Source organism: Bufo gargarizans, chromosome 2 (genome assembly GCF_014858855.1).
Source record: "Bufo gargarizans isolate SCDJY-AF-19 chromosome 2, ASM1485885v1, whole genome shotgun sequence".
NCBI classification, from domain to species: domain Eukaryota; kingdom Metazoa; phylum Chordata; class Amphibia; order Anura; family Bufonidae; genus Bufo; species Bufo gargarizans.
The window spans coordinates 612,252,733-612,276,694 of NC_058081.1; the positions used below are offsets into that span (position 1 = coordinate 612,252,733).

The 23,962-nt window shown below is 43.1% G+C and overlaps 1 protein-coding gene across 15 annotated transcripts in view; it reads left to right on the forward strand.

The window, feature by feature from the left end:
- Positions 1-23,962, forward strand: part of KIF1B (kinesin family member 1B) — a 150,191-nt gene that overhangs the window by 57,053 nt on the left and 69,176 nt on the right. For all 15 annotated transcript variants that reach the window (XM_044282048.1, XM_044282059.1, XM_044282052.1 and 12 more), the window contains exons 3-12: positions 8,818-8,894; positions 9,068-9,247; positions 9,886-9,951; positions 15,728-15,906; positions 16,822-16,933; positions 17,063-17,140; positions 19,034-19,099; positions 21,885-21,960; positions 22,136-22,214; positions 23,410-23,552. In XM_044282048.1, coding sequence (XP_044137983.1) covers positions 8,818-8,894; positions 9,068-9,247; positions 9,886-9,951; positions 15,728-15,906; positions 16,822-16,933; positions 17,063-17,140; positions 19,034-19,099; positions 21,885-21,960; positions 22,136-22,214; positions 23,410-23,552 — 1,056 coding nt within the window. The remainder of the gene's footprint in view (positions 1-8,817; positions 8,895-9,067; positions 9,248-9,885; positions 9,952-15,727; positions 15,907-16,821; positions 16,934-17,062; positions 17,141-19,033; positions 19,100-21,884; positions 21,961-22,135; positions 22,215-23,409; positions 23,553-23,962) is intronic.

Genomic DNA, 23,962 nt, shown 5'->3' on the forward strand with positions numbered 1-23,962 from the left:
TTGACATGTCTCCCTGTATCAGTGTGTGTGTGGGCGAGGTAATCAGGACTCTCATCTAGGAATCCGGTGAGGATTTACTCTGCTCCACAAATTCTGCGCCAAAACATATACATCTATATATGACAGAGCTCAGCTTCTCTCCTTCTATCATTTTATTCTCCCAGATAAGGCAGCAGAAGCCACCGGACTGGTTTGATTAAAAAAACGTGCTAAGCCCATTATAAATTTTCTGTTATTGTTGCCCTAATAGGGCTTTCACCCTTGCGCTTACATTTTCCCGATTCCCCACGATGATGGCAGTAGTCGCTTTATTTACTTCTAGTCCGTGGCCATATATTTGTTGTTTTGCTGCCAAACGCATTCCTCTACGTCCACCAGGTTGAGTACCTCCCTGCTAATCTTACTCCTCCTTCTGTTTGTCCACCCACTCCCCGAACAGACCCCGCTATCGATCCTCTGTGCACAGTACATGTGCCAGTGCTTGTGGATGCCTTTTAGGACCGACCATACAGGTTAGACAGTTAGTGGTGTACACTGAGGCTCCGGCCTGGAAGCTTGAAGAGAAAAAGAGATGGATCTGACCAGAAGGAACTTGTGTTGGCGTAGCCAGGATCACGTCACTGGCATTCACATAGTATGATGGGGATAGCACAGGTAAAGTATATTACAAAGTTAGGCAGAGTTCACATTCCAGTTAATTGGTCAGTTATTTCCATCAGTGATTGTGAGCCAAAACCAGTAGTGACGCCTACTGAGAGATAACGTGTAATGTAAAGTCTAAGTCAAGTTTGCCATGCAAATGATAGGAAAAAAATGGATGCGCGGATGACAATCTTGTGTGCCTCCACGTTTTTTCACGAACCCATTGACTTGAATGGGTCCGCAAACCGTTTTCCGTGAAAAAAAAATAGGACAGGTTATATTTTTTTGATGGACTGGGATCACGGACGCGGATGACAAACGGTGCATTAGCAGAATTTTCAACGGACCCATTGAAAGTCAATGGGTCCGCAGAAAATCACGAAAAACTGAACAACGGACACGGAATGAAACAACGGTTGTGTGCATTAGGGCATACTCTGTGTTTTTGACCGGCACCTGGTTTTGGCTCACAATCGCCAATGGAAATAACGCTGTGAACTCTGCCTTATGGAATCTGCAAAGTGAAGCGAACGACCAATACTTAGTGAATCCTTGACAACCCCTTTCAGAGGTAGTTCAGTCTAGAACAGGCATTGCTTGTATGGAAGAGTCATTAGCTGTATATACACTTGCAATAGGTCCATTCACAGCTGAACATATTAAAGTGATAACTGTGGGGACAGATTTCTCTTCATCCTTTGAAAATTCACCAATTAAAGGGCACAAAGACGGGCTCACCTGTTCTATGTGCGCTTGTCAGCTACAGGCATCTGTGTTGGTCCCATGTCCATATGTGCCCGCATTGCTAAGAAAAATAATGTTTTAATATATGCAAATTAGCCTCTAGGAGCAACTGGGGCATTACACCTAGAGGCTCTGCTCTCTCTGCAACTACTGCGTTTTTGATTGGCAGGCCCAGGCAGTGTCGACGTCATCATGACTGGTCCTGTCAATGAAAGTGTACATGGTGCTGCTGAGCCTCTAGGTGTAACGGCAACACCCCCATTGCTCCTAGAGGCTCATTTGCATATATTAAAACGTCATTTTTCTTGTACATGGGACCAACACAGATGCCTTCAGCTGCCAAGTGCACATGCAACAGGTCAGCCAGTGTCATACGTAACAATCCTCCTGACAGATGCCCTTTTAAGCAGCAGTTTCACCTGGAATTTCATTGATTTTGGGGTGGAGGGGTCCTAAACAGTGTGCCACGCTGAGAATGAGATTCGTTTTTTTTTTTTGGGGGGGGGACTGAGGCTAAATGGAGCACTGCAGTGTATCTGGGAGTTTGAAGGCGTAGATCCACTTCTTACTATTGATTATCGGACTAGGGGATTCATCCTGTGAGATAAACCCGTAAACGCACCTTGTAAAACGGTGTAGAGCCGCCCGACAATGCGAGCTGTAATTAAACAATGCAGTCTGTGCTTGATGCTGTGAATGAGTCAGATGGAATAGGAAATAGTGATGCACTGTGTTCGGGAGGAATTGTACACCTCTCGCTCTCTTTTGGAAACAGAATATTCACTGTGAGTCACCATTATCCCTAATCCTTTCAAACCCAGCCTCTGCAGCTGCTTCCATATCCCCTGGGGAGGGTCCTTATCGCCTGGCAACCAAGCGCCGGGGTAATGTGCTCCAAGCAGGTTCTATTTATACCCCCCGCCTCCACCATGTTCATCTGTGTGATAGAGTGCCTGCTGCGCCAGGCCTGACCTATTACATTATTATATGGGAAAACTGATATCAAGTAGTATGGAAATCAGTTATATCCGATATATTAAGGCATGGTACATTTACATGCACACGACCGTATGTTTTTTTGCGGTCCGCAAATTGCGGATCCGCCCCAAAAAACGGATGGCATCCGTATACCATCCGTTTTTTTTTTTTTTTTTTTTGCAGGTCCATTGTAACAATGCTTAAACGGACAAGAATAGCACATGTTCTATATATTTTTTTTTTTGCGGGGCTACAGAATGGACATACTGATGCGGACCGCACACGATGTGCTGCCCGAATTATTTGCGGACCCATTGAAATGAATGGGTCCACATCCTAGCCGCAAAAAAACAGAACGGACACAAAAACAAACGTTTGTGTGCATGTAGCTTTACTCGGACCTTCCTCTGCTTTATTCTAATTTAGATGCAACAGGTGTCACAGTAGGCCTCCCCAGACTTTCAGTACAATCGTTTTTTAGGCAGCACTTCAGCATTTTCCACCCTAAGGCCTCATGCACACAACCATAGCATTAACTTGAATGTGGGTCCACAATCCGGAAGATATGGTGCTGTGCGGGACGGGGGCAACGGATCGGAAGCATTACGGAGTGCCTCCATGGGTTTTCTCTCCGCACAGCAAAAAAGTAGTGCGTGCAAATGAATGGGTCCTTGTCCGCAGATGGCGGGCACACTGACTGTGCCCCTGGACCGCAATTTGCCGTCTGCAGCACAGACATGACTGGCACATGGTCGTGTGCATGAGGCCTTAAAAGATGCCTTGAAGGGGTTGTCTGCTTCGGACAATGCATATTTGTAAGGGTCCCTTTAAAAGGGAATGTTTCATCAGAAAATGTCCAATTGTTTAAATTTTTTTTTTAAGTTTAACATATTTTTTTTTATTCATTTTTGATGATATTTTTATGTATATTTATGTTTTTCATGTCAATATTTATATTTTAACAAAAAACAAAATCCTGCAGTTTTCGCACTGGCCACTAAACCTAATTGACGCCACTTTTTGGTCTGTACAGATCGCTTTACTGCAGTTATCTGCTTATCTGTCATTCTAATCTGCCTGTAATGATATCACCTCTGTGTATAGAAAAGACATGATCCACCATTCACAGTAGATCATTGTAAAAGCCTATCTATTCTTTCCTTGTACAATGACCTCTGCACAGGTCACAAAGGATGCCTAGAAGACTCTCCCATAGAAGTCAATGAGGTCCCCTCCAGGCCATTGTGTCTATGGACCGTGGGGCTGCTGTAAAGCTATTTTCGTAATGCTTTCTAAATGCTCAATGCTCAAACTAAAAACGGATTAGAAAAAAAGGATGTGTGTCGCCATCTGGTTTTAACTTGCACATAAAAAATTTGGTGACGTTTCCTTTAAAGCTGATCACAAAGTGACTCCTTGTTGGGACCCCCAGCTGTTATTCAGCGCCACCACTGGGGAATTTAGGCATTACACTGGGCTTATTCAAATCAATCAGGTAGATCCTCCAGAGAGAGCTAGATGTTCTTTGTAGCAACTCTCCAATCTGGATGAGGATCCTGAATAGGGGACCTCTCTCTATTAGGTCAGACCTTCCTAGTAAGGTATATGAACATAGTAACATAGTATATGAGGCCTAAAAAAGACATTTGTCCATCCAGTTCAGCCTGTTATCCTGCAAGTTGATCCAGATCTTCTAAATTGGACAGCTCTTTTAACCCCCTGGCAACTTGCGCCTTCCATGTATAGCACATCTTAGGAGCTATACAGCAGACACTTGCCGGCTATGTCCGTGGTCTTTTGTGACCACAGCATCTGAGTGGTGGTTTGAACGGAGGGGCTCCCTCCAGTTACTAAACACCCACTTCCAGTGACACAAGATTGCGGTATCCATTCACTTGCAGTGGTAGCCTGGGGTCTTCTGAAGGCTCCAAGACCTGCTATAGTAAAGTTCCTGTTGAGTTATGGGTGTCAGAATATGGCGATGCAAAGAATAAAATAAAAAAAATTTAAGTATTAAAACTTAGCAAACTATATAAATGTGGTATCACTGTAATTATACTGACCCACAGAACTCCATAAATACAAATCAATGCTGAATTAAAAAAAAAATTCTCCCAATTGTACTCTGTAAATAATTTTTTCCAGCTTCCTAATACATCTTATGAAGTATTAAATGGTGTCTTTAGAAAGTACTGTACAACTTGTCTCACAAAAATCAAACCCTTCTACGACTATATGTACAGAAAAGTAAAAAAAAAGTTTGAGCTCTTGACAGGCTGGTAGGAAAAACCAAAATGAGGAAATTTATTTGCTGGAGGTTAAGCTAGCCATACATGACTAGAGGTTCTAAATGGCCACTCTCTGAATGACCCGTCATTGGAAATAGGGTATGGAAACATACAGCAAAGTCCAATTTGCTGCAGCCCCCAAAATCTGTTCTTGGGGGATGAAATACTGCAGGAATTAGATTGCAAAATATGAACATTTTATAAACTTGTGCCAAGTATCTTTTTTTTTTTTTCAAGTTTAAGACGTCATCTGGCCGTGGGATACGCTCTTCTCTCAGTCCCCTTTTTCTATTGTCTGTATTTTAGCAAGCATAGTTACTGGAGTGTAAGTAACACGACTGTAGTTGCAGACTACGCAAGGCCTGCCTGTAGTCTGTAACCATGGAAACACTGGAGCTGTAGATACAACATTTTGCAAAGTTACTTACATTATTATTATCTTGAACCAAGAAAAATTGCTTGTTACAATGGACATGCCCTCTTATTAGATGATAAGCACCACAAAGCAGCCAAATTGCTTCAGACCACACATGCTACATGAGATTTATCAAACTAGTGTAAAACACAACTGTTTTAGTTGTCCATAGCAACCAATCAGATTCCATTTTTCATTTTTGACAGCTACTTTGGAAAATAAAAGATGAAATCTGGTTGCTATGGGGAACTAAGCCAGTTCTACTTTACAGCAGTTTGATAAATCTTCCCCCTGGTGGCCACATGCAGACGAAACTCCTCGCACCCATGAACACAATGGCTGTGCGAGTTTTCAGATAAAGCCAAGTTCTTACTTTCAAAATCGTGTGGTCATTTGTGGGCAGCATTCCGCTCGCATGTGTCTGCCAGACAGCGGGGAAAAAGCCTTAGGCCGAGTTCACACTTCAGTTATTTGGTCAGTTATTGCGAGCCAAAAGCACAGAACAGTAGCAAATCTTTACACTATAACTTATCTGTGTGAAGCCTCCATATTTTGGTTTTGGCTCACAACAAGGCTACATGCACACGACCGTATGTGTTTTGCGGTCCGCAAACTGCTGATCCACTTTTTTTTATTTTTTTATTTGCGGATCCATTGTAACAAATGCCTAAAACGGACAAGAATAGGACAGGTTCTATTTTTTATTTTTTTGCGGGGCTACGTAACGGACATACTGATGCGGACCGCACACGGTGAATGGGTCCGCATCCTATCCGCAAAAAAAAAAATGGAACAGATATGGAAACAAACAACGTTCGTGTGCATGAGGCCTAACTGATGGAAATAACTGACCAAAGAACTTGCGTTTGATCCTGGCCTTAGGCTGCGTTTACATGGATCCCTGCAACTTGTGCCCATAGGAGTCAGCAGTCTAAGGACAGACACAGACGGGCGAGTTGAGTGTGGCAGTGTGAGGTCCCCTTTTGAACTCTGCTCCTCTGACAGGATTTTATTACAAGCTAGCGTTGGTTCGCATTTGCTTTGGAGGCTACGTTAGGAGCTTCAATTGCAGGTTATGTGAAAGCCGCTTGACACCAAGAACAACACCATGGAAATTATGAAAACCTGACGGACCCTATTACAGACCTCCTATGATGGGCAGAATAATAGAAATAAATGGAGATGAGCGAATTTCATATTTTGAAATTCATTCACACTTGGTTTGGTGATAAAAGGTAAATTGCGTTATGGATTCCGTTACCACGGACCATAACACAGCTCTATGATGGAATCCATAACGGAATGCCTTTAGAGGCGTTCCGTTATTCATTCCGTCATAATAGAAGTCTATGGGCTGCAAAACTGATCCGTCCCGTTTCTGTTGAGCAGGGGAGTCCTCTCCTGCATACCGGAAACGGGACGGATCCGTTTTGCAGCCCATAGACTTCTATTATGATGGAATGAATAACGGCATTCCGTCATAGAATTGCGTTATGGTCCGTGGTAAAGGAATCCATTCACTTTTTACCACCAAACGAAGTGTAAACGAATTTCAAGATATGAATATTTCATCTCTAGAAATAAACTATGCCGATGTGAACAAGCCCTAAACTGAAGAATATATAAAGACATTTTTTGTTTCCCCGGAGAGCAGTCTCCCCCTATGTCTGGCTGTAAGACAACTAGCTGGGTCAGAAGCCTCCCCTCCTGTCCTGCCTGCAGTATGACCCTAAGCACATCCTCCTCAGCCTGACACCAGAACATAGAGCATATAAGGAGAAGATTATCTCTGTATTCTCTGCAGGAGTGCTAGAAGGGGCCTTACACACACAAATTTGGCTCTGGCAGAAAAAAAAATGTTGAACAATGCAGTAGACAAAATGCAAAAAAAGAACAAGTGCAGAAAAACCCTTAGTCAGGATCATGCGGAAAACACTGACCACTGACAAACAGTAAGGGCCACTATATTTCTTGCTTACTTTTAAAATTCATTTCTAGGTTTAGTATTCATTTAATTCAATCTCTGTCATTTACAAAATGCATACCAATCTCAAAAGACCTGAGGAATTCATTATAATGAAGTGTAGGGTTTTATTACCCTCACCCCATGTATTGACTTTGCTGATAGAGAATGTTGAACATACATTTTTTTTTCAGGCCTCCAGTGCTTCAGTCCCATGTTCTTACAGGCTTAAAGGGCAGAGTCTGAAATAGTGCTTACAATTTGGCAAGTACGGCTATTTCTGGTGGAGCTGAGATTTTCAGGGATTCACAAGGACACTACATCTGCTAGCACATACCAGCTTAGCACATACCAGGTGGTGGTCTGATCCCAGTTGCTGTCTTTCAATTCTTGGTAGACCTTGTCTTACCTGTCGTCGTTCTATCTTGTTGCTGTAGTGCAGACAATGGGGCAGATTTAGTAAGCCTATAAATGGCGTAAACTTAAACCGGCTGTCTAGACCTGCACCAGGTTTATCACAGTGGCTCCGGCTGGATGACTCATTTGGTGCTTGAATAGACCCTTTATACTTACTCTTGGTTGGCATGGTTTGGAACAGAATTTTATGCCAGAATTGTGGTGCCATTTTTGGCACTTAATGTCGCGTACCCGTTCCCGCAAAGCCATACACCTTTCCTGTTAAGCTACCCACCCTTGTCAGACAGGGTGAACTGAGAAACATCTCTCCTGACGTCAGTGTCTCAAACCAAGGTTGTCGTAGAGGTCCAGAAAGGTCCAAATCCTTTCAGGGTGCAGATAATTTCTTTGAACCTATATGTCACAAATTACGCCACATTTTGCTCAATTACCACCATAATCAGCATCATAACAATAAGCAGAAACCCTGTTTTATTATTGGTTTGCTTAGCGATTCAGATAAAAGTTCTTGATTGAAGTCTCCACTAAGTAAGACATATGAGCTGAATGGTAGTTCATTTGAGTGGGTACCATGTATTCCTGGGTATCATTGTTGCCATCATTCTGAGACCATGTCTATTTATGTTGGCATAGTTTTGGATGTGGTGGTGTCATGGTTTTGTATCCATGGTTGTTGGTGGCTGGTTCTAGGTCCACGGGTGTTGGTGGTTGTCATAGTTCATATCCCATGTTTGGTTGGTGGTGCTGTGATTTTGGGCCCATGGTTGTTGTTACTGCTTTGTTCTGTGACTCTGCATAGTATTGTTGTTATTGTTCTTCTCCTCTGATTGTTGGTGTTGCAGTGATTCTATACCCTAGGTCAGTGATGGCGAACCTTTTAGAGACCGAGTGCCCAAACTGCAACCAAATACCCACTTATTTATCACAAAGTGCCAACACGGCAATTTAACCTGAATACCAATATAGTATATCTTCCATGTACTTTATTATTTAGCTATAATAACTGCCTACATTCAGTGCTCTGACTATGCCGTTCATAGCACGCCCTTCGCTGATAAATGGCAGGAAAAGTCTAAGGCTTATTGGTACACCATAGACTTTTTCCAGAGGTGCGGGTGCCCACAGAGAGGGCTCCGAGTGCCGCCTCTGGCACCCGTGCCATAGGTTCGCCATCACTGCCCTAGGTGGTAATATTATAGCTGTGGTCACGGTTCAATGTTTTTTGGACACTCCTAAGGCTATAAACATTTCAGCCTGTGAATGTGAATACGCTTTTGCTTTCAGGGGCATCTTGACTATGTATTATCATTGTGTTCTCTCTTCTCAATGGCTCCATAATAACTCGAACACTTCTCATCTTCTACCTCTAGGTATTATCAATCCAAAGAATCCAAAGGAACCAGCTAAAAGTTTCAGCTTTGACTACTCATACTGGTCCCATACCTCGGTAAGTGACCATGCTTCCTGTAGTTCAACCTTTTTACAGTAAAAACAAAACCCTACACATTGACTGCAGATATGTTCTGTAGTGGTATTGCCTTCTGAAGGGTTTGGCTATTTTTCAGTTTGGTCACCAGTGTTCAGTGGTGCATTGACTGGTCGCTTTCTCTCTTTACACAGCCGGATGATCCATGCTTTGCATCCCAGAGCCGCGTGTACAATGACATTGGAAAGGAAATGCTGGAACATGCCTTCGAGGGCTACAACGTTTGTATATTTGCCTATGGGCAGACAGGTGCCGGCAAGTCCTATACGATGATGGGTAAACAGGAGGAGACGCAGGCGGGCATTATACCTCAGGTACATGGATTGGTTTTTGTGTGGTATGGAGTGAAGCTTATAACTATTCCTGTATTTGACTTGCACACGGTGCAACATTTTACCCCTATTGGTTTCAGACTTCTGTCCAGAGTATAGCAAGACAGCTGTGCAAACCACTGTGTGACCTTGTATCCATCTGCATTTTAGGGCATGTAGACACCTGGGGCCTAGCCTGTCTGTACTCTGCTTAGGCTCCACCAACCCTAATAACAAGATGTCTAGTTTCCCGCAGAGATGTAGTTGTGCCTGTGCAGTCACTTTTCATCATAGATGAGGTGCTTGGCTGTTTCCGTATTTTCCATATTCTATCATGGAGAGTGACCACACATGCACTGCCACCTCTGCTCCAGAAACTGGGATCCAGACATCCTCATTCTATATTATGGTGTGGATGCAAGCAAGCAGTCCTCTACTAGTTGGATATTTCTGTGATAACATCTCCGTATATTAAAGGGGTTGTCTGACCTTTACAAAATAATGGCTTATGCTGAGGATAGGCCGTCACTTAATAAAGCCCAGACAACCCCTTTAAGATTGACTATTGGGAATTGATTACAGTTCATCTGAGCTACTTTTAATCTCTCAAATCCCTGTTTGTTTTTTTGTTCTTTCCCCAGCTTTGTGAGGAACTATTTGAAAAAATCAATTGTAATAACACTGACGAGGTCTCATTCTCTGTAGAGGTGAGTAGTTACAGTACATCCTGTTTTTCCCTTGCATAGGCGCTATATGTAATGAGAACCTGATTTTTACATGTAGTGCCACATGACAACACGTTGGCCATGGCATCCAGTCTGATTGTAGCTTTCATTGTTGGACTGCTAATTATTATATAAAAGCTGACATCTGATTGGCTGCTATCGTGGCAGATTTGTTTCCTAAAATGTATTAATGTCATTATCCAGCATTTTCATTATCTGGGTAGTTTGTTGTCCTTTAGTACAATTTCCTGACAACCCTGCAGGATATACATGACTATCATCGCTGCTTTGTGCAATTCCTGGCTGTACTTGTTCTGCTGGGAGCAGTTTATGTGATTATATAAGATTACAAGCGCTGGAGATTTGGGCCCGTGGAATCAGAGCGCCGGCAGGTTACAGAGCTTTTTTGGCATAAGCGGGTTTTGCCAATGCAGCGTATGGGAAATGCTGCTGGCATGGGGTCCAGATAATTGCAGGTTCTATCACAAGATCAGTTCTTTTATCTACGTCAAACGTGTAACTTGAGTTTAGATTTTAATTTATTTTTTTTAAACTCCCAACTGTGAGACACTGCATTGCAATGATATGAAGTGAGAGCAAGCATCCAGGGCAAGGACGATGACTAGTCACTAATGCAGAGTCATGAGGCGCTTCTGACCATTTGTTAATGTCCCTTTAATCCTCGGAGCCAACTTGGTGCCGAATGATTCATTGACATTAGATACATACGATTTGTTTGCGTACAATATTCACAAAGGAACAGCACAACCAAAACAATAGTAAAGTAAGGTACAAGCTGGACGCCAGGATGCTTCGGTTGTATGTAATAAAAAAATCGGGTAATTTATTCACCCAGCAGACATTGGGTGAATAAATCACAATTTTCTTAATTCAGTGGTCCAACTGAGTTTATCCGAGATGTTCCACCATCCCTTGTGGCAGCTACTTCCTGATCCGTCCCCCAGTGACTTTCAATGGTGTTTAAGACGGATCCGTCTTGGCTATGTTAAAGATAATACAAATGGATCCGTTCTGAACGGATGCATGCGGTTGTATTATCAGAACAGATGCGTTTGTGCAGATTCATGACGGATCTGCACCAAACGCGAGTAAGTAGCCTCACATTGTGTGCCAGGACAGATCCATTTGGCTCAGTTTCGTCAAGCGGACAGCAAAACGCTGCAGGCAGCGTTTTGGTGTCCGCGTCCAGAGCGGAATGGTGACTGAACGGAGGCAAACTGATGCATTCTGAGCGGATCCTTTTCCATTCAGAATGCATTAGGGAAACAACTGATCCGTTTTGGACCGCTTGTGGGAGCCCATGACGGATCTCACAAACCCAAAGCCAAAACACCAGTGTGAAAGTAGCCTAAGGCCCCCAATAAACACAATAAGATTTCATATATAGTAAGCTCATAAGCTCCCTCTAGTGGCGGCTGCACTCAGCCAGAATTAGTCATTTAACCGTATGTATGGCTGTGTGAAGGGAAGTATTTGCTCTTAGTTGGAGATGATCTATCAAGACTATTGTAATTGGGCATAAAATCTACTGCTTTAAAGAGGATTGTTGCTTTGGAGATATGATTGATATTTGCTCTTTACTAATATTATAGGTGTTAACATTAATACCCTTGTTTTTTCTGATTGGGTCCTTAGAGCCCTCTGATTAGTTGATTGCTCGGTTCTGATCATTGTGGGAGGGGAGGGACATGAATGGTAGCAGCATACAGTGAGGGGAGACTTGGATTTCAGGGGCTCTGGTATTTTTAGATTGGATCTCTCTCTTCAGCATTGCATTATATTTTGCTTTCTCAGCACCAAACACTATTCATTATTTATAGGAATTGCATCCCTTTAAAATCCATATCTAACAATTACCTCTTCAGAGAGGCATATGAAGGCATCTTGTTCCTGTTACCAGTTTTAAACCTTGATCCCTTCCCCCTCAGTTAAGGCAGACCTACAGATTATTATGGACAGTCTCTGTCTGGGCTTGCCAGTTAGAGAGAGATATTGTGAAGATAGGAGGTAAAATAAACCTCTACAAATCATGCACTGCTGGAAAATTGTTTCCATCTTTGCAAATCTCATTATATCATACAACAGTGAACTAAATTACCATATATTTCACCCAGAGAAATGCAGAATACATTTTAAACCACTTACAGCCCGTAAAAAAGATTTCTGCGGGTACCAGATTTCAGCCAGTGTGACCAGTGTAGCAACCCATGCCCTGTCTACCCTCAGTGTTTGGGCAACAGGTACATTTTAACAAGGTGATTGGACCAAAGCATTTCGGGAAATGGCTGCTATGCAGATTATAATGGACTTCAGTACATACAGTCTATGTAAGTTAAAGGGGTTGTCCACTTTTTACTATTGATGAGGTCTTTAGGATAGGTCATCAATATCAGATCAGCGGGGATCCGAATCTTTTTAAGATAATTCTGTACAGTAGACAGGGGCTTGGCTAACATGGAAGCAGGGGAAGAAGCTACTATGGGTCCCAAACTCGGGAAGGGACCCAGGAGGAGGACAAATGAGTTTATTTTCAGGGCCCAGGGAGCGGTGAGTCTGGTGCTTCTAGTCCTAGCAGTGGTATTACTCCCCGCTCCCTGGTTGTCTTCTCCGGCACCTGCACTGCACTAAATCCTGGCAGTGCACTGCTTCAGGACGGGACATAGTGTGCGTAGGAGCACTCTATGACCTGACGCTGGGTGATGTCAGGTCACGGTGTAGAGCATGCTGCGCGAAGAGTGGAGGCGTCTGTAGGAAGAGAAGAGAGGGGATTTTTTTTTTTTTTTTTTATGTTTGGTCTGAGTTCTGCATTAAGGAGACTGAAGGGGGGTAGCATTCAGAATTTGCTGTGGGGCCTAGTCAGTTCTAGTTACGCCACTAACTGTAGTGTACTTTGTATTTTATATGCACAGAGAAACTTCGCTCACGATTCTCCCAGATGCAGGGCTTAATGCTGCTGATTATACAAAGCAATTGAAGAGCCCCACTCCTAGTGAATTATTCATAGTTTCCTTCTAAAAGTTTAATGCATACATTACTAATGTGCGCTTATGAGCCAAACCGCTTCTACCCATTCAGATGATGATAAAGTTTTTTTTGTTTTTTTTTTACAGTAGTGAGATTTAAATCTGCAGAGCCCACCTAGCTTTGTAATGAGTACACATAACTTCCACTGGATGCTTGGTTCTGTTAAAGGGCATATTGTAAAGACCGTAATTTATATTTACAAGATTTAATAATTCTGGATATATTAGATCTCCGATAAAATGGTTGCAGATCCTTTTAACCCCTTCCTGCTCTGAGCCATAATAGTATGTTGCAGCTTAAAGGTACTTAAACCTCAGTGACATACTATAAAGGAACTGTGATGGCAGGGGCTCAGGACCTGTGTGGGTGCCGCTTATCCTATCATCCCTGCCATGTAAGCACGGAGTGCCAAGGTGTTGCTGTTGCAGCCAGGGTCCTAACAATGGCCCTGAGGCCTGTTATGTACAGATGCCTATTAAAGGGGTTATCCAAGTTATATTTATTGATGACCTATCCTCAGGATAGGTCATCAATATCAGATTGGCCGGGGTCCGACACCCGGCACCCCCTCCGATCAGCTGTTTGAAGAGAAGGCGTGAGCGGTGTCAGCGGTGTCAGTGCTGCCTCCTCTTCACTGTTTACCTTCTAGCCGTTGCATCTGCAGTGGTGAGCAGGTGTAATTACAGAAAAGCTTGGGTGTAATTACACCTGCTCACCACTGCAGATGCAACGGCTAGACGGTAAACAGTGAAGAGGAGGCAGCGCTGACACCGCTCACGCCTTCTCTTCAAACAGCTGATCGGAGGGGGTGCTGGGTGTCGGACCCCGCCGATCTGATATTGATGACCTATCCTGAGGATAGGTCATCAATAAATATAACTTGGACAACCCCTTTAAGCCCTGCCCTGTCAGTTTTATTGCAACTGAGATGTTCAAATCCCCCCAAAAAATTAATAAATAAAAAAGTATTTTGAATGAACAATTTTTTCCCCCCACTTACTAACTTCTATATTTAATAAAAAGAAAATATAAGAAACTATGGGGACCGCTTCTAAATGTAAGCCAGCTTCCTTGCTGGCGTAGATTTAGACCATTTTCTACGCCTAAAACAGTAGTAGAAAATGATGAATGAGACGGGCCGACCTGTCCCTTTCCCCGACCTCACCACTCCCACTTTTTTTAGTCCTGGTGTGGCACAAGTAACAATTGCGCTGAAATCTGCGCCTAAAATACACCTAATATAGGTGTATTTTGGGTTAATAAATTACCCCCTATGAGATTAATCTCTGTCTGTAACAACCTAAACAATGCAATCATCTTGTATGATAAACATAGTTAAAAAACAAGATTTTAAATAAAAAAAATACCAAAATTGCTGCTCTTTGTTCATTCCACCACCTGATAAAAGGAATATAAAGCGATCAAAAAGTATTAGGAGTATTGTACTGATTCCCAAAATGGCACCAATGAAATCTACAGTTCATCCCACAAAAAAAAGTTCCATGCAGCTCCATCAAAATAAAATAAAAATGTTATGGGTCTTTGAATGCAGCACAAAAAAATGTATTAAATAGTTCTTGGGGTACTTTCACACTAGCGGAACTGCCTTGTGAATCGGGAAATCCGTATGCAAACGGATATCATTTGTTTCCGGATCCGTCTGACAAATGCATTGAAATACCACATCCGTCTCTCCAGTGTCATCTGGAAAAACGGATCCAGTATTATTTTTTTCACACTCTTAAAGGTCTGCGCATGCGCAGACGGAAAAACCGGCAATTTCATGAACACTTGGTACCGGATCCGGCATTTAATACATTTTATTGGAAATAAATGCCGGATCCGGCAAGTGTTCCGGAATTTGGTCCGGAGAAAAAGCCGCAGCATGCTGCAGTATTTTCTCCAGCCAAATACCGTAAAAGGAACGGAAGCCACACTGATGCATACTGAACGGATTGCTTTCCATTCAGAATGCATTAGGATAAAACTGATGCGTTTTTTTTTCTGGTATTGAGCCCCTATGACTGAACTCAATACCGGAAACCTTTAACGCTAGTCTGAAAGTACCCTTACTGTGCAAAAGGAGAAAATAAAAACAGTAAGAAAACTATAAAGATTTCATGTTGGCGTACTGAGCCATAGAATACAGTTAACATGCCACTTAAATTGCGTTGTAGGCACCATTAAAACAAAACCCAGAAAACAATGGCATTGGTTTATGCCATTACCCCCATTATTTTTATTTTTTTAAGTCGTACATTAGATATACCCTGAAAGCATGCCATTGAAAAATACAACTTCCAGCTAAAACAAGCACTCATAGGACTATATCAATGGAAAAGTAAAGTTATTACAGAGATGAAGAAAAAATGTACGTATCCTGAAGTCCAAAGTATCCAAAGTGTCTTTTAAAGGGGTTGTCTAGCCTTCAGGTGATATTCTATGCCCAGGAAACGCCATCACTAGCTGACCAGTGGAGGTCCGGCACCCTGCGCTGTTCCCATTGAAATCAAGGCTGAACAACCCCTTCAAGAGGTTACTGTTTGCAGCTGTGGATTTCTTTAAAATTTTAGATCACAGAATGGATAAAACCTGCTTTTTATGATGCCACTAAGCATTATACATCTTTGTAGCATGTTACCTGCAGTTTTTGGTTTTGGAATAAATTGGAACTTTTCAACAGCATATTTTACACTTTTTATGTTCCTCACAGGTTAGCTATATGGAAATTTACTGTGAGCGAGTCAGAGACCTGCTAAACCCTAAGAACAAAGGCAACTTGCGGGTGAGGGAGCACCCACTACTCGGGCCTTATGTAGAAGACTTGTCTAAGTTGGCTGTCACCTCATACACAGATATTGCTGACCTGATGGATGCAGGAAATAAGGCTAGGTAGGTACTGTTTAACATATTTGTCTGGGTGGCTGCAACTTTCCCCCCTCAGTAATAGCTGATTGACATGGGTTTGTAAAGCTGGACGCGTGTAAAGCTGCCGTACACATTAGGCTACTTTCACACTTGCGTTCGGGGCTCCGCTTGTGAGTTCCGTTTGAAGGCTCTCACAAGCGGCCCCTAACGGATCCGTCCAGCCCTAATGCATTCTGAGTGGATGCGGATCTGCTCAGAATGCATCAGTCTGGCACCGTTTGTCCTCCGCTCCGCTCAGCAGGCGGACACCGTTCAGATGTCCGCCTGGCCGTGCGGAGGCAAGCGGATCCGTCCAGACTTACAATGTAAGTCAATGGGGACGGATCCATTTGAAGTTGACACACTATGGCTCAATTTTCAAACGGATCCGTCCCCCATTGACTTTTAATGTAAAGTGTCAAAGTAGCCTCAGACGGATCCGTCCAGACTTTACATTGAAAGTCAATGGGGGACGGATCCGTTTGAAGATTGAGCCATAGTGTGTCATCTTCAAACGGATCCGTCCCCATTGACTTACATTGTAAGTCTGGACGGATCCGCACGGCCAGGCGGACATCTGAACGGTGTCCGCCTGCTGAGCAGAGCGGAGGCTGAACGCTGCCAGACTGATGCATTCTGAGCGGATCCGCGTCCACTCAGAATGCATTAGGGCTGGACGGATGCGTTAGGGGCCGCTTGTGAGCCCCTTCAAACGGAGCTCACAAGCGGACACCCGAACGCTAGTGTGAAAGTAGCCTTAGATGTATGTCGACCAAACCCATTAATCTGCAGATGTCTGGAATAGAAGGGTTGGACATATTGGATTTTACTAACAGCCGAGCAAGCATTCAGCCGACAGTTATCTACTTCCAACGCACTAATTGTTATTGTCTTCATCAGGACTGTGGCCGCCACAAACATGAATGAGACCAGCAGTCGCTCCCATGCAGTCTTCACTATAGTCTTCACCCAGAGGAAGCTTGATATAGAGACTAATCTCTCCACAGAAAAGGTGATCAGACTGACTTACAAGACTGTGAAAGTACATGTACATGTGCTCTATGAGGTGGACCTCAGAAAGTCCTCCTTTGAGGTCTAGCTACACAGTGGGTGATTCTGCTTATGTTTATTTCCTCTACAGGTCAGTAAAATAAGCCTAGTAGATCTGGCTGGGAGCGAAAGAGCCGATTCCACAGGAGCAAAGGGGACCCGACTAAAAGTGAGCCTCTGTCTTTGGTAACCTCTTCATCACACTGTCATCATTGGCACATCTCCATGGATTTATCCTGCCATGTTAGGCTACTTTCACACTAGCGTTCGGGCGGATCCGTTCTGAACGGATCCGCCCATAATAATGCAGACGGAGGCTCCGTTCAGAACGGATCCGTCTGCATTATATTAGCTAAAAAAAGCTAAGTGTGAAAATAGCCTGGGACGGATCCGTCCAGACTTTCAATGTAAAGTCAATGGGGGACGGATCCGCTTGAAGATTGAGCCACATTGTGGCATCTTCAAACGGATCCGTCCCCATTGACTTACATTGTAAGTCTGGACGGATCCGCACGCCTCCGCACGGCCAGGCGGACACCCGAACGCTGCAAGCAGCGTTCAGCTGTCCGCCTGTCCGTGCGGAGGCGAGCGGAGCGGAGGCTGAACGCCGCCAGACTCATGCAGTCTGAGCGGATCCGCCTCCATTCAGACTGCATCAGGGCTGGACGGCTGCGTTCGGGTCCGCTCGTGAGCTCCTTCAAACGGAGCTCACGAACGGAAACCCGAACGCTAGTGTGAAAGCAGCCTTACTATATTTGGGATCCATTTGGATGTATTTTGATCCCATCTGTGATATTTTTGGATAACACATCAGGATAAATCAGATGCTAGAACGGTTAGGACTGTTATATAAAAGAATTGAAGAAAGATATGTATGGATAGCATAAAGAAAGATATTGCTAGCTTCTGTATTGCAGGTTTAAAGTCTACATCTACTCTGCTGTTACATTCCAGTGACAAAACTTCCTGGCCCCACATTGGCCTGGTCATTGGTGGATTATTTAGATACAGTTAACCATCTGCACTTGCTGGCCAAGTTGGGTTTTAGATATTGATCTAGATGGTGATTTGATTCCAGAGTGCTGGCAGGAAGTGTTGTCACGGGGTGGGGGCATGTGGAGCAGGACGTTAAACGGTTGTGCAGCCATCCTCAGGATAGGTCATCAATATCTGATCGGTGGAGGTCTGACTCCTGACTCCCTTGCCGATCAGTTGTTTGAAGAGGAGGCAGCCCAACTTCCTTTTCAAGATTACACTGCGCATCATCTCGTAATCGCACTGCGCTGCTGAGACTTCCAAGTGCTTATTCCATTCACTTTAATGGAACAAGCACTTGTAATTACACTGCGCCGCCGCTACAAGTGAGACGACGAGAAGTGTTGTAGAGGAAGTAGTGCTCGTACGAGCGGCACCCCCTCTTCAAACAGCTGATTGTTGGGGGTGCCGGGAATCGGACCCACTCAGATCAGATATCAATTACCTATCCTGAGGATAGGTCATCAATATGTACTGGCTGCACAACCTCTTTAAGCCTCAAGCTCTGATATCCCAGCAAATGAGCTTTTCTATGTACAGCAAACGACCTTGTGTGTAGTTCTCCTTCATAGGGGACACTGATAATAGTGAGTTCAGAATGCAAATCTTTACAGTAGGAATCCAGAGTTTCTCTAAGCATGTTATGCTGCTGAGAAATAAATTAGACTGAATGCAGCCGTACAATGATACATTGTGGATTGATGTCCACCTTGCCCGCAGGGCTCAGAAGTGATAAACACGTGTCAAGAGGACAATGGGCTTGTATGAGTGTGATCATTTAGCACTCGTCGAGCTGCATCTAACTCTCATAACATCACAGGCTAATAGCTAATTTTAACCGAGGGTAAAGAAAAAGAGAGGTTTCTTGTTCAACTAGTTTTAACATTGTCGAGTCTGTGCCCCTTGGGTATTTATAAAATTTGAGCTTTGTGATCTTGATAATTTCTAAAATGAATTGTATGTATGTAGCATCTAGGGCCTCAATGCACTAAGAAATAATCTTGTGATGTGTTTTTTGCATTTGTAGGAAGGTGCTAATATCAACAAATCTCTGACCACTCTGGGGAAAGTCATCTCCGCCCTTGCAGAGGTGGTAAGTGTTCCCATAGTTTATAGACTGATGAATGACTGGAACTGATGCAGCAATAATAAGGGGCGAGGTTCTGCTTAATTCCATATCAAGAGCTTGTAATGCTGTCATTTGAGGATTATGAGGCTCCTATCAAATCCTGATTACACATGTAATGACACAATGTACATACCCACCTCCTAAATTTAGTGTAGTGATTGATCCTGTATATTAAACGGAATTCAACACACAGGCAGCTCCTTGTAGCAAACCCCACCCATGCCAGATACCCCTTTGGGTACCGAAAACCTCACATTATTCCAGTAAAATCAGATCTAGTATGCAGATATGGACTATCAATGCCAAGTATTTCCTATTCTGGGAAAATATTTTGTTGCAGTATGCTTTTATTGTTCTAGCGGAGGTGCAGGAGTTGTCCGGCACTGGAGAAGGGAAAAAATCCTATGATATACGTGCAGGAGGTTAGCAGGCTGCATGCTGTACCCCGTGTTCTAGGATTTGTCTGCAGGCACAGAGAATTCAGTTTTCCTGTTGTAGCTTCAGAGTATATCAATGAATATTAAGGTATTGTGGATATTTGGATAAAAGTGCTCCTCTCACTATGGGTCATGAGATACTGCACCTTGTTAATTGATAGGCTGTATTGTCATGGACCTAAGATCAGACCCTGAAATACCTGCTTTCTTGGTATGGGATAATAGCTGCTTGAGAAAACATGCTGCCAGTATTGAGCACTGCTAAAGAATGCTCTCTAAGATATTGGGGAGATTTACAAATTAATATGTGCCAGAAGTATGGTTCAATTTCCAGTAAAAAACTGTGTGCAACACATTTAATAATTCATTTTAGACCCTTTCAGACACCATAGCTTAGCTGAAAACGGCCCCTCTCACTTTAAAGGTTTTAGTTTGTTTTTTTCTTTTTTTTCCATGCCCGGGCCCAACAGGCCCTGTGAACAGAACTATATTTATCTGCTCCCCACCACTCCGTTTGGGCCCCATGGCTTCCGGGCTGTCTTCTGGTCCCCTCATGTACTTCCTGCAGGGATGGGGTTACGTATGCTGCTGCAGCCAATAACTGGCCTCAGCATGTCCCTAAGTGGCTGGGACTTAGCAGTGACATGCTACTTGGGTTCTTATCTGAGGCCAGTTATTGGCTGCAGCAGCACACGTAACCACGTTGGTTCAGGAAATGTACTAACGGAACCAGAAGTCAGGTGAAGACCGAACAGAGCGGTGGGGAGCAGGTAAGTATAGCTTTCTTTTCAGGACCTGCTGGGTGGAGGTATGTAGATGTTAGAGGAAAAAATAAACTGGACAAACTCTTCAAATGCAGCGCCATGCGCCCAAACTTTGTTACATTTTTGCAAGTAAAAAGAAGCCAACAAATAGGTGGTGTGAACTTGGATGAAACAGTCTATGGGTAGCCATGTTTATCAGCCAGCAGCAACCACTGTGATAAATCTGACACACTTTAAAGGGTTTGTGCAAGAATGGGGGGGGACAAACCCTGCTTCTTGGCTGAACCTGTAAATGGAAGTTTACCTGCTGCCTGGCGCTGGCTCCCTGCTCCTTCTCGTCCCATTCTGCAATGCTCTGCTGGACTCTCACTAAAAACATCCGATTTGACGTGGCTATAGCCAGTTGCTGGCCGCAGCTGTGATCGGCTGCCCTTAAGTCATGACAAATGGTCAGTAACACAAGGGGAGACAGTCAACAGCCATGTCGAACCAGATGTTTACAGCAAGGGAGCCCAGTAGAGCATCGCAGGTCGGGAAAAGAAGCATCGGGGAGCCAGTGCCAAGAAGCATGTAAGTAGGCAACCCTTTAGGGGTTCAGTCAAGTGAACTCCCCCCATTCTTGCACAACCCCCTTAAGGACTCATTCACATGACCGTATGTTTAGTCCACATACAATCTGCATTTTTTTTGTTGATCGCACACGGACACATTCATTTCTATGGGACCATTAAAAATGTGGACAACACACGGATGTCATCCATGTGTCCATCCCACAAATTATAGAACATGTCCTATTCTTGTCCGTCTGTTGGACAAGAATGGGCATTTCTACTATTGGGCCCATAAAAAATGCGGTACTGCCAGTATCCGTATTTTGCGCATCTATCCATGCTTTGCGGACTGTGAAATACATACAGTTGTGTTAATGTAGTCTAAAACGGTCTTACTGTTAGATGGTATTAGTAAACGTGGGCCATTGTGTCGTAGAAGCAACGCATTTCAGGGCTACACCAACTTGGGGAATGCATCTCAAAGCATTGCTTCACAGTACAAGATATATTTTACTACATCATGATCCAGGAGGTGTCATTTATGCTTCTTTTATTGAGAAGTTAGTGCGCCAATACCATAAGGTGCTCATACACCCACACACTTTGTTTCCATTTCCGTGAAACTCTTCTTTATGGGAGCCCCCTGCTTTATTGCTTAACTGTTCCTTGGTGTGAGGGTAAGAGGTCCACATTGAGTAACACAGAATATAAGCTGTATTAGGATCCGACCTCTTATGCTGTCTGTGCTCTCCTTCTCCATGCTGTCATATAAGGATAACTGTCCCAGCAAGGTATGTGTAGTTTCATAGTGTGAACAGTGTGTCTGGTGTTGTGCGACATACTGGTGTCTATGGTGTTGCTGTTTTCCCTCATTGGTTACCTTTTATGTATTATTAATGTAATAATGACACATCAACATATTTCATAACTGGAAGCTATTGTGCAAAACTTACTCTTGCCCTAAAGTCTTTACTTTAATATCTTTGCATTTTTTTAGAGCAAAAAGAAGAAAAAGTCAGACTTTATTCCCTATAGAGATTCTGTACTGACCTGGCTACTGCGTGAGAATTTAGGTACGAGATCTTGGCTATGAACTGCTGCTCTGGATGCATAGTGAATCTTCTCAGTGAAGTGACTGGTCACTAGGCAATGGATTGGCTTAGTCTTTATGAATAGTGATCCAGTATTGCAGACTAAATGGATGTTCCTACTGAACAATAGGATCTTAATCATTATATTGTCTTTTAGGGGGAAACTCTCGCACTGCTATGGTCGCAGCTCTGAGTCCAGCAGATATAAATTATGATGAAACTCTAAGCACATTAAGGTGAGAGAAGACTGAGTGATATATATTAATGGGGTTGTCTCTGGAGCCATGCCAGAGAGGTGCTCCGTGCATGTTTTACTTGGTTGGCCACTAATTTCAATGGCCTACATGTAATTTATGTCCACTGCATAACATGTGCAGCGCATGCCAGTCCAGCTCTGAGTGTCATGTTTGACAGTCTAGTTGCTAGGGATAAACTGCCTAACAATCAGTCATTTCAGTAGGTTACCAGGCAGCCTATCCCTAGAAACCAGTAAATCTTCATCTCAAGGAATAATACTCACTTAGAAGGTGCAAGGAGGCACTGCGGGGCTTAAACCATGGCTTTATATATCACTTATTGGCATGTAACAGTACATTGTTAAAAATTAATTTAGGTGGAGAACTTCTCTACGTATTTATCCTAAGTATGGTCAAAAGTTTGATTATTTGTGAACAATAGAGATGTATATTTGGGAGCTGTAATTCTGAGTCATTGATCAAGCATGCTCAGAATCATTTAGCTTTCCTTTTATGAAGAATCAGTTTTGGGGACAATTGTTTATTGAGATATGATTCAAGCAATATTTAATGGCTTAGCAATTATCAGTGTATTAATGACAAGAAGTGTTGCCACCCGGCCAGTAAACCACCGGCCAGGGCCGTAGCTAAAGGCTCATGGGCCCTGGTGCAAGAGTTCAGCTTGGACCCCCCCTTCCTTCACTCAGCACCTAGCTTTTCTGCTGCCCAAGGCAAATATTGAAATGAGGGGCACATCAGGGGACATTGCGCACACAAATGCATAAAATTTAGTATAAAATAAAATGCATCTGATTTTATATCTGACAGGAAAATATTTTTTTTTTTTTAAAGCACAAAGTTTGAATAAACCATTTGTGTCAAATAACATGCTTTTTAAAGGCATGCCCCCAAAGCCATGCACCCCCCCCCCCCTCTTCCCAAACTTGACCAGCAACTGTAACTACTGCATCAGAATTCTGACTTTTTACACTTCATTAGGCTGTTTTAAAAATTATCTAGAAAGGAACATAGCAAAGAAGTTGTAAAATACACCAGATTTATCCATTGTGGTAAAATTTCTGTCTAGTTTTATGTTGTGTAAATTTAAGACTGTTCCTTTACAGTGAACACAGTTTTAAAGTTAGTGAATATGGTCCCATATGTGACCGTTACCTGTTGGGTGTCTTTATAACAGATATGCAGATCGAGCTAAACAGATCAAATGTAACGCTATTATTAATGAAGATCCTAATGCTAAATTGGTGCGTGAGCTTAAAGATGAAGTGACCCGTCTGAAAGAACTCCTACGAGCCCAGGGCTTGGGTGATATCATCGACAGTAAGTAGCATCTGGAGATACTCCAGAAGTGTATCTATAGGTGTCTTAAGTCTGACATAGTTAAGATTTTCCCTGCAGTCTAAAATTTTTTGCAGTTGGAATTTTTTTTTTTTTACATTTAATTGTTTCTTTTTTGCGATTATATCTTTTCAACGTGTATTTTTAGAGAATGAATGCTACAGTTGTAAAGGTCACCACTGGCTGAGAAAAGCATGGTGGATAAGTGCTCTTGTCAATTGCCCTTTCCCAAACGATTTCCTATGTGCTCTCATTATGACTACTACATCCAAATGTGTTTTTATCTTAATGCCAATCAATATAAGCTTATTCTGCAAGTTGCTGTCCAAGGTTAAAAGTGAGTAAACCCTGAGAATACCCCATCTCCTTTGGAAGATAATATGAATTGTTCT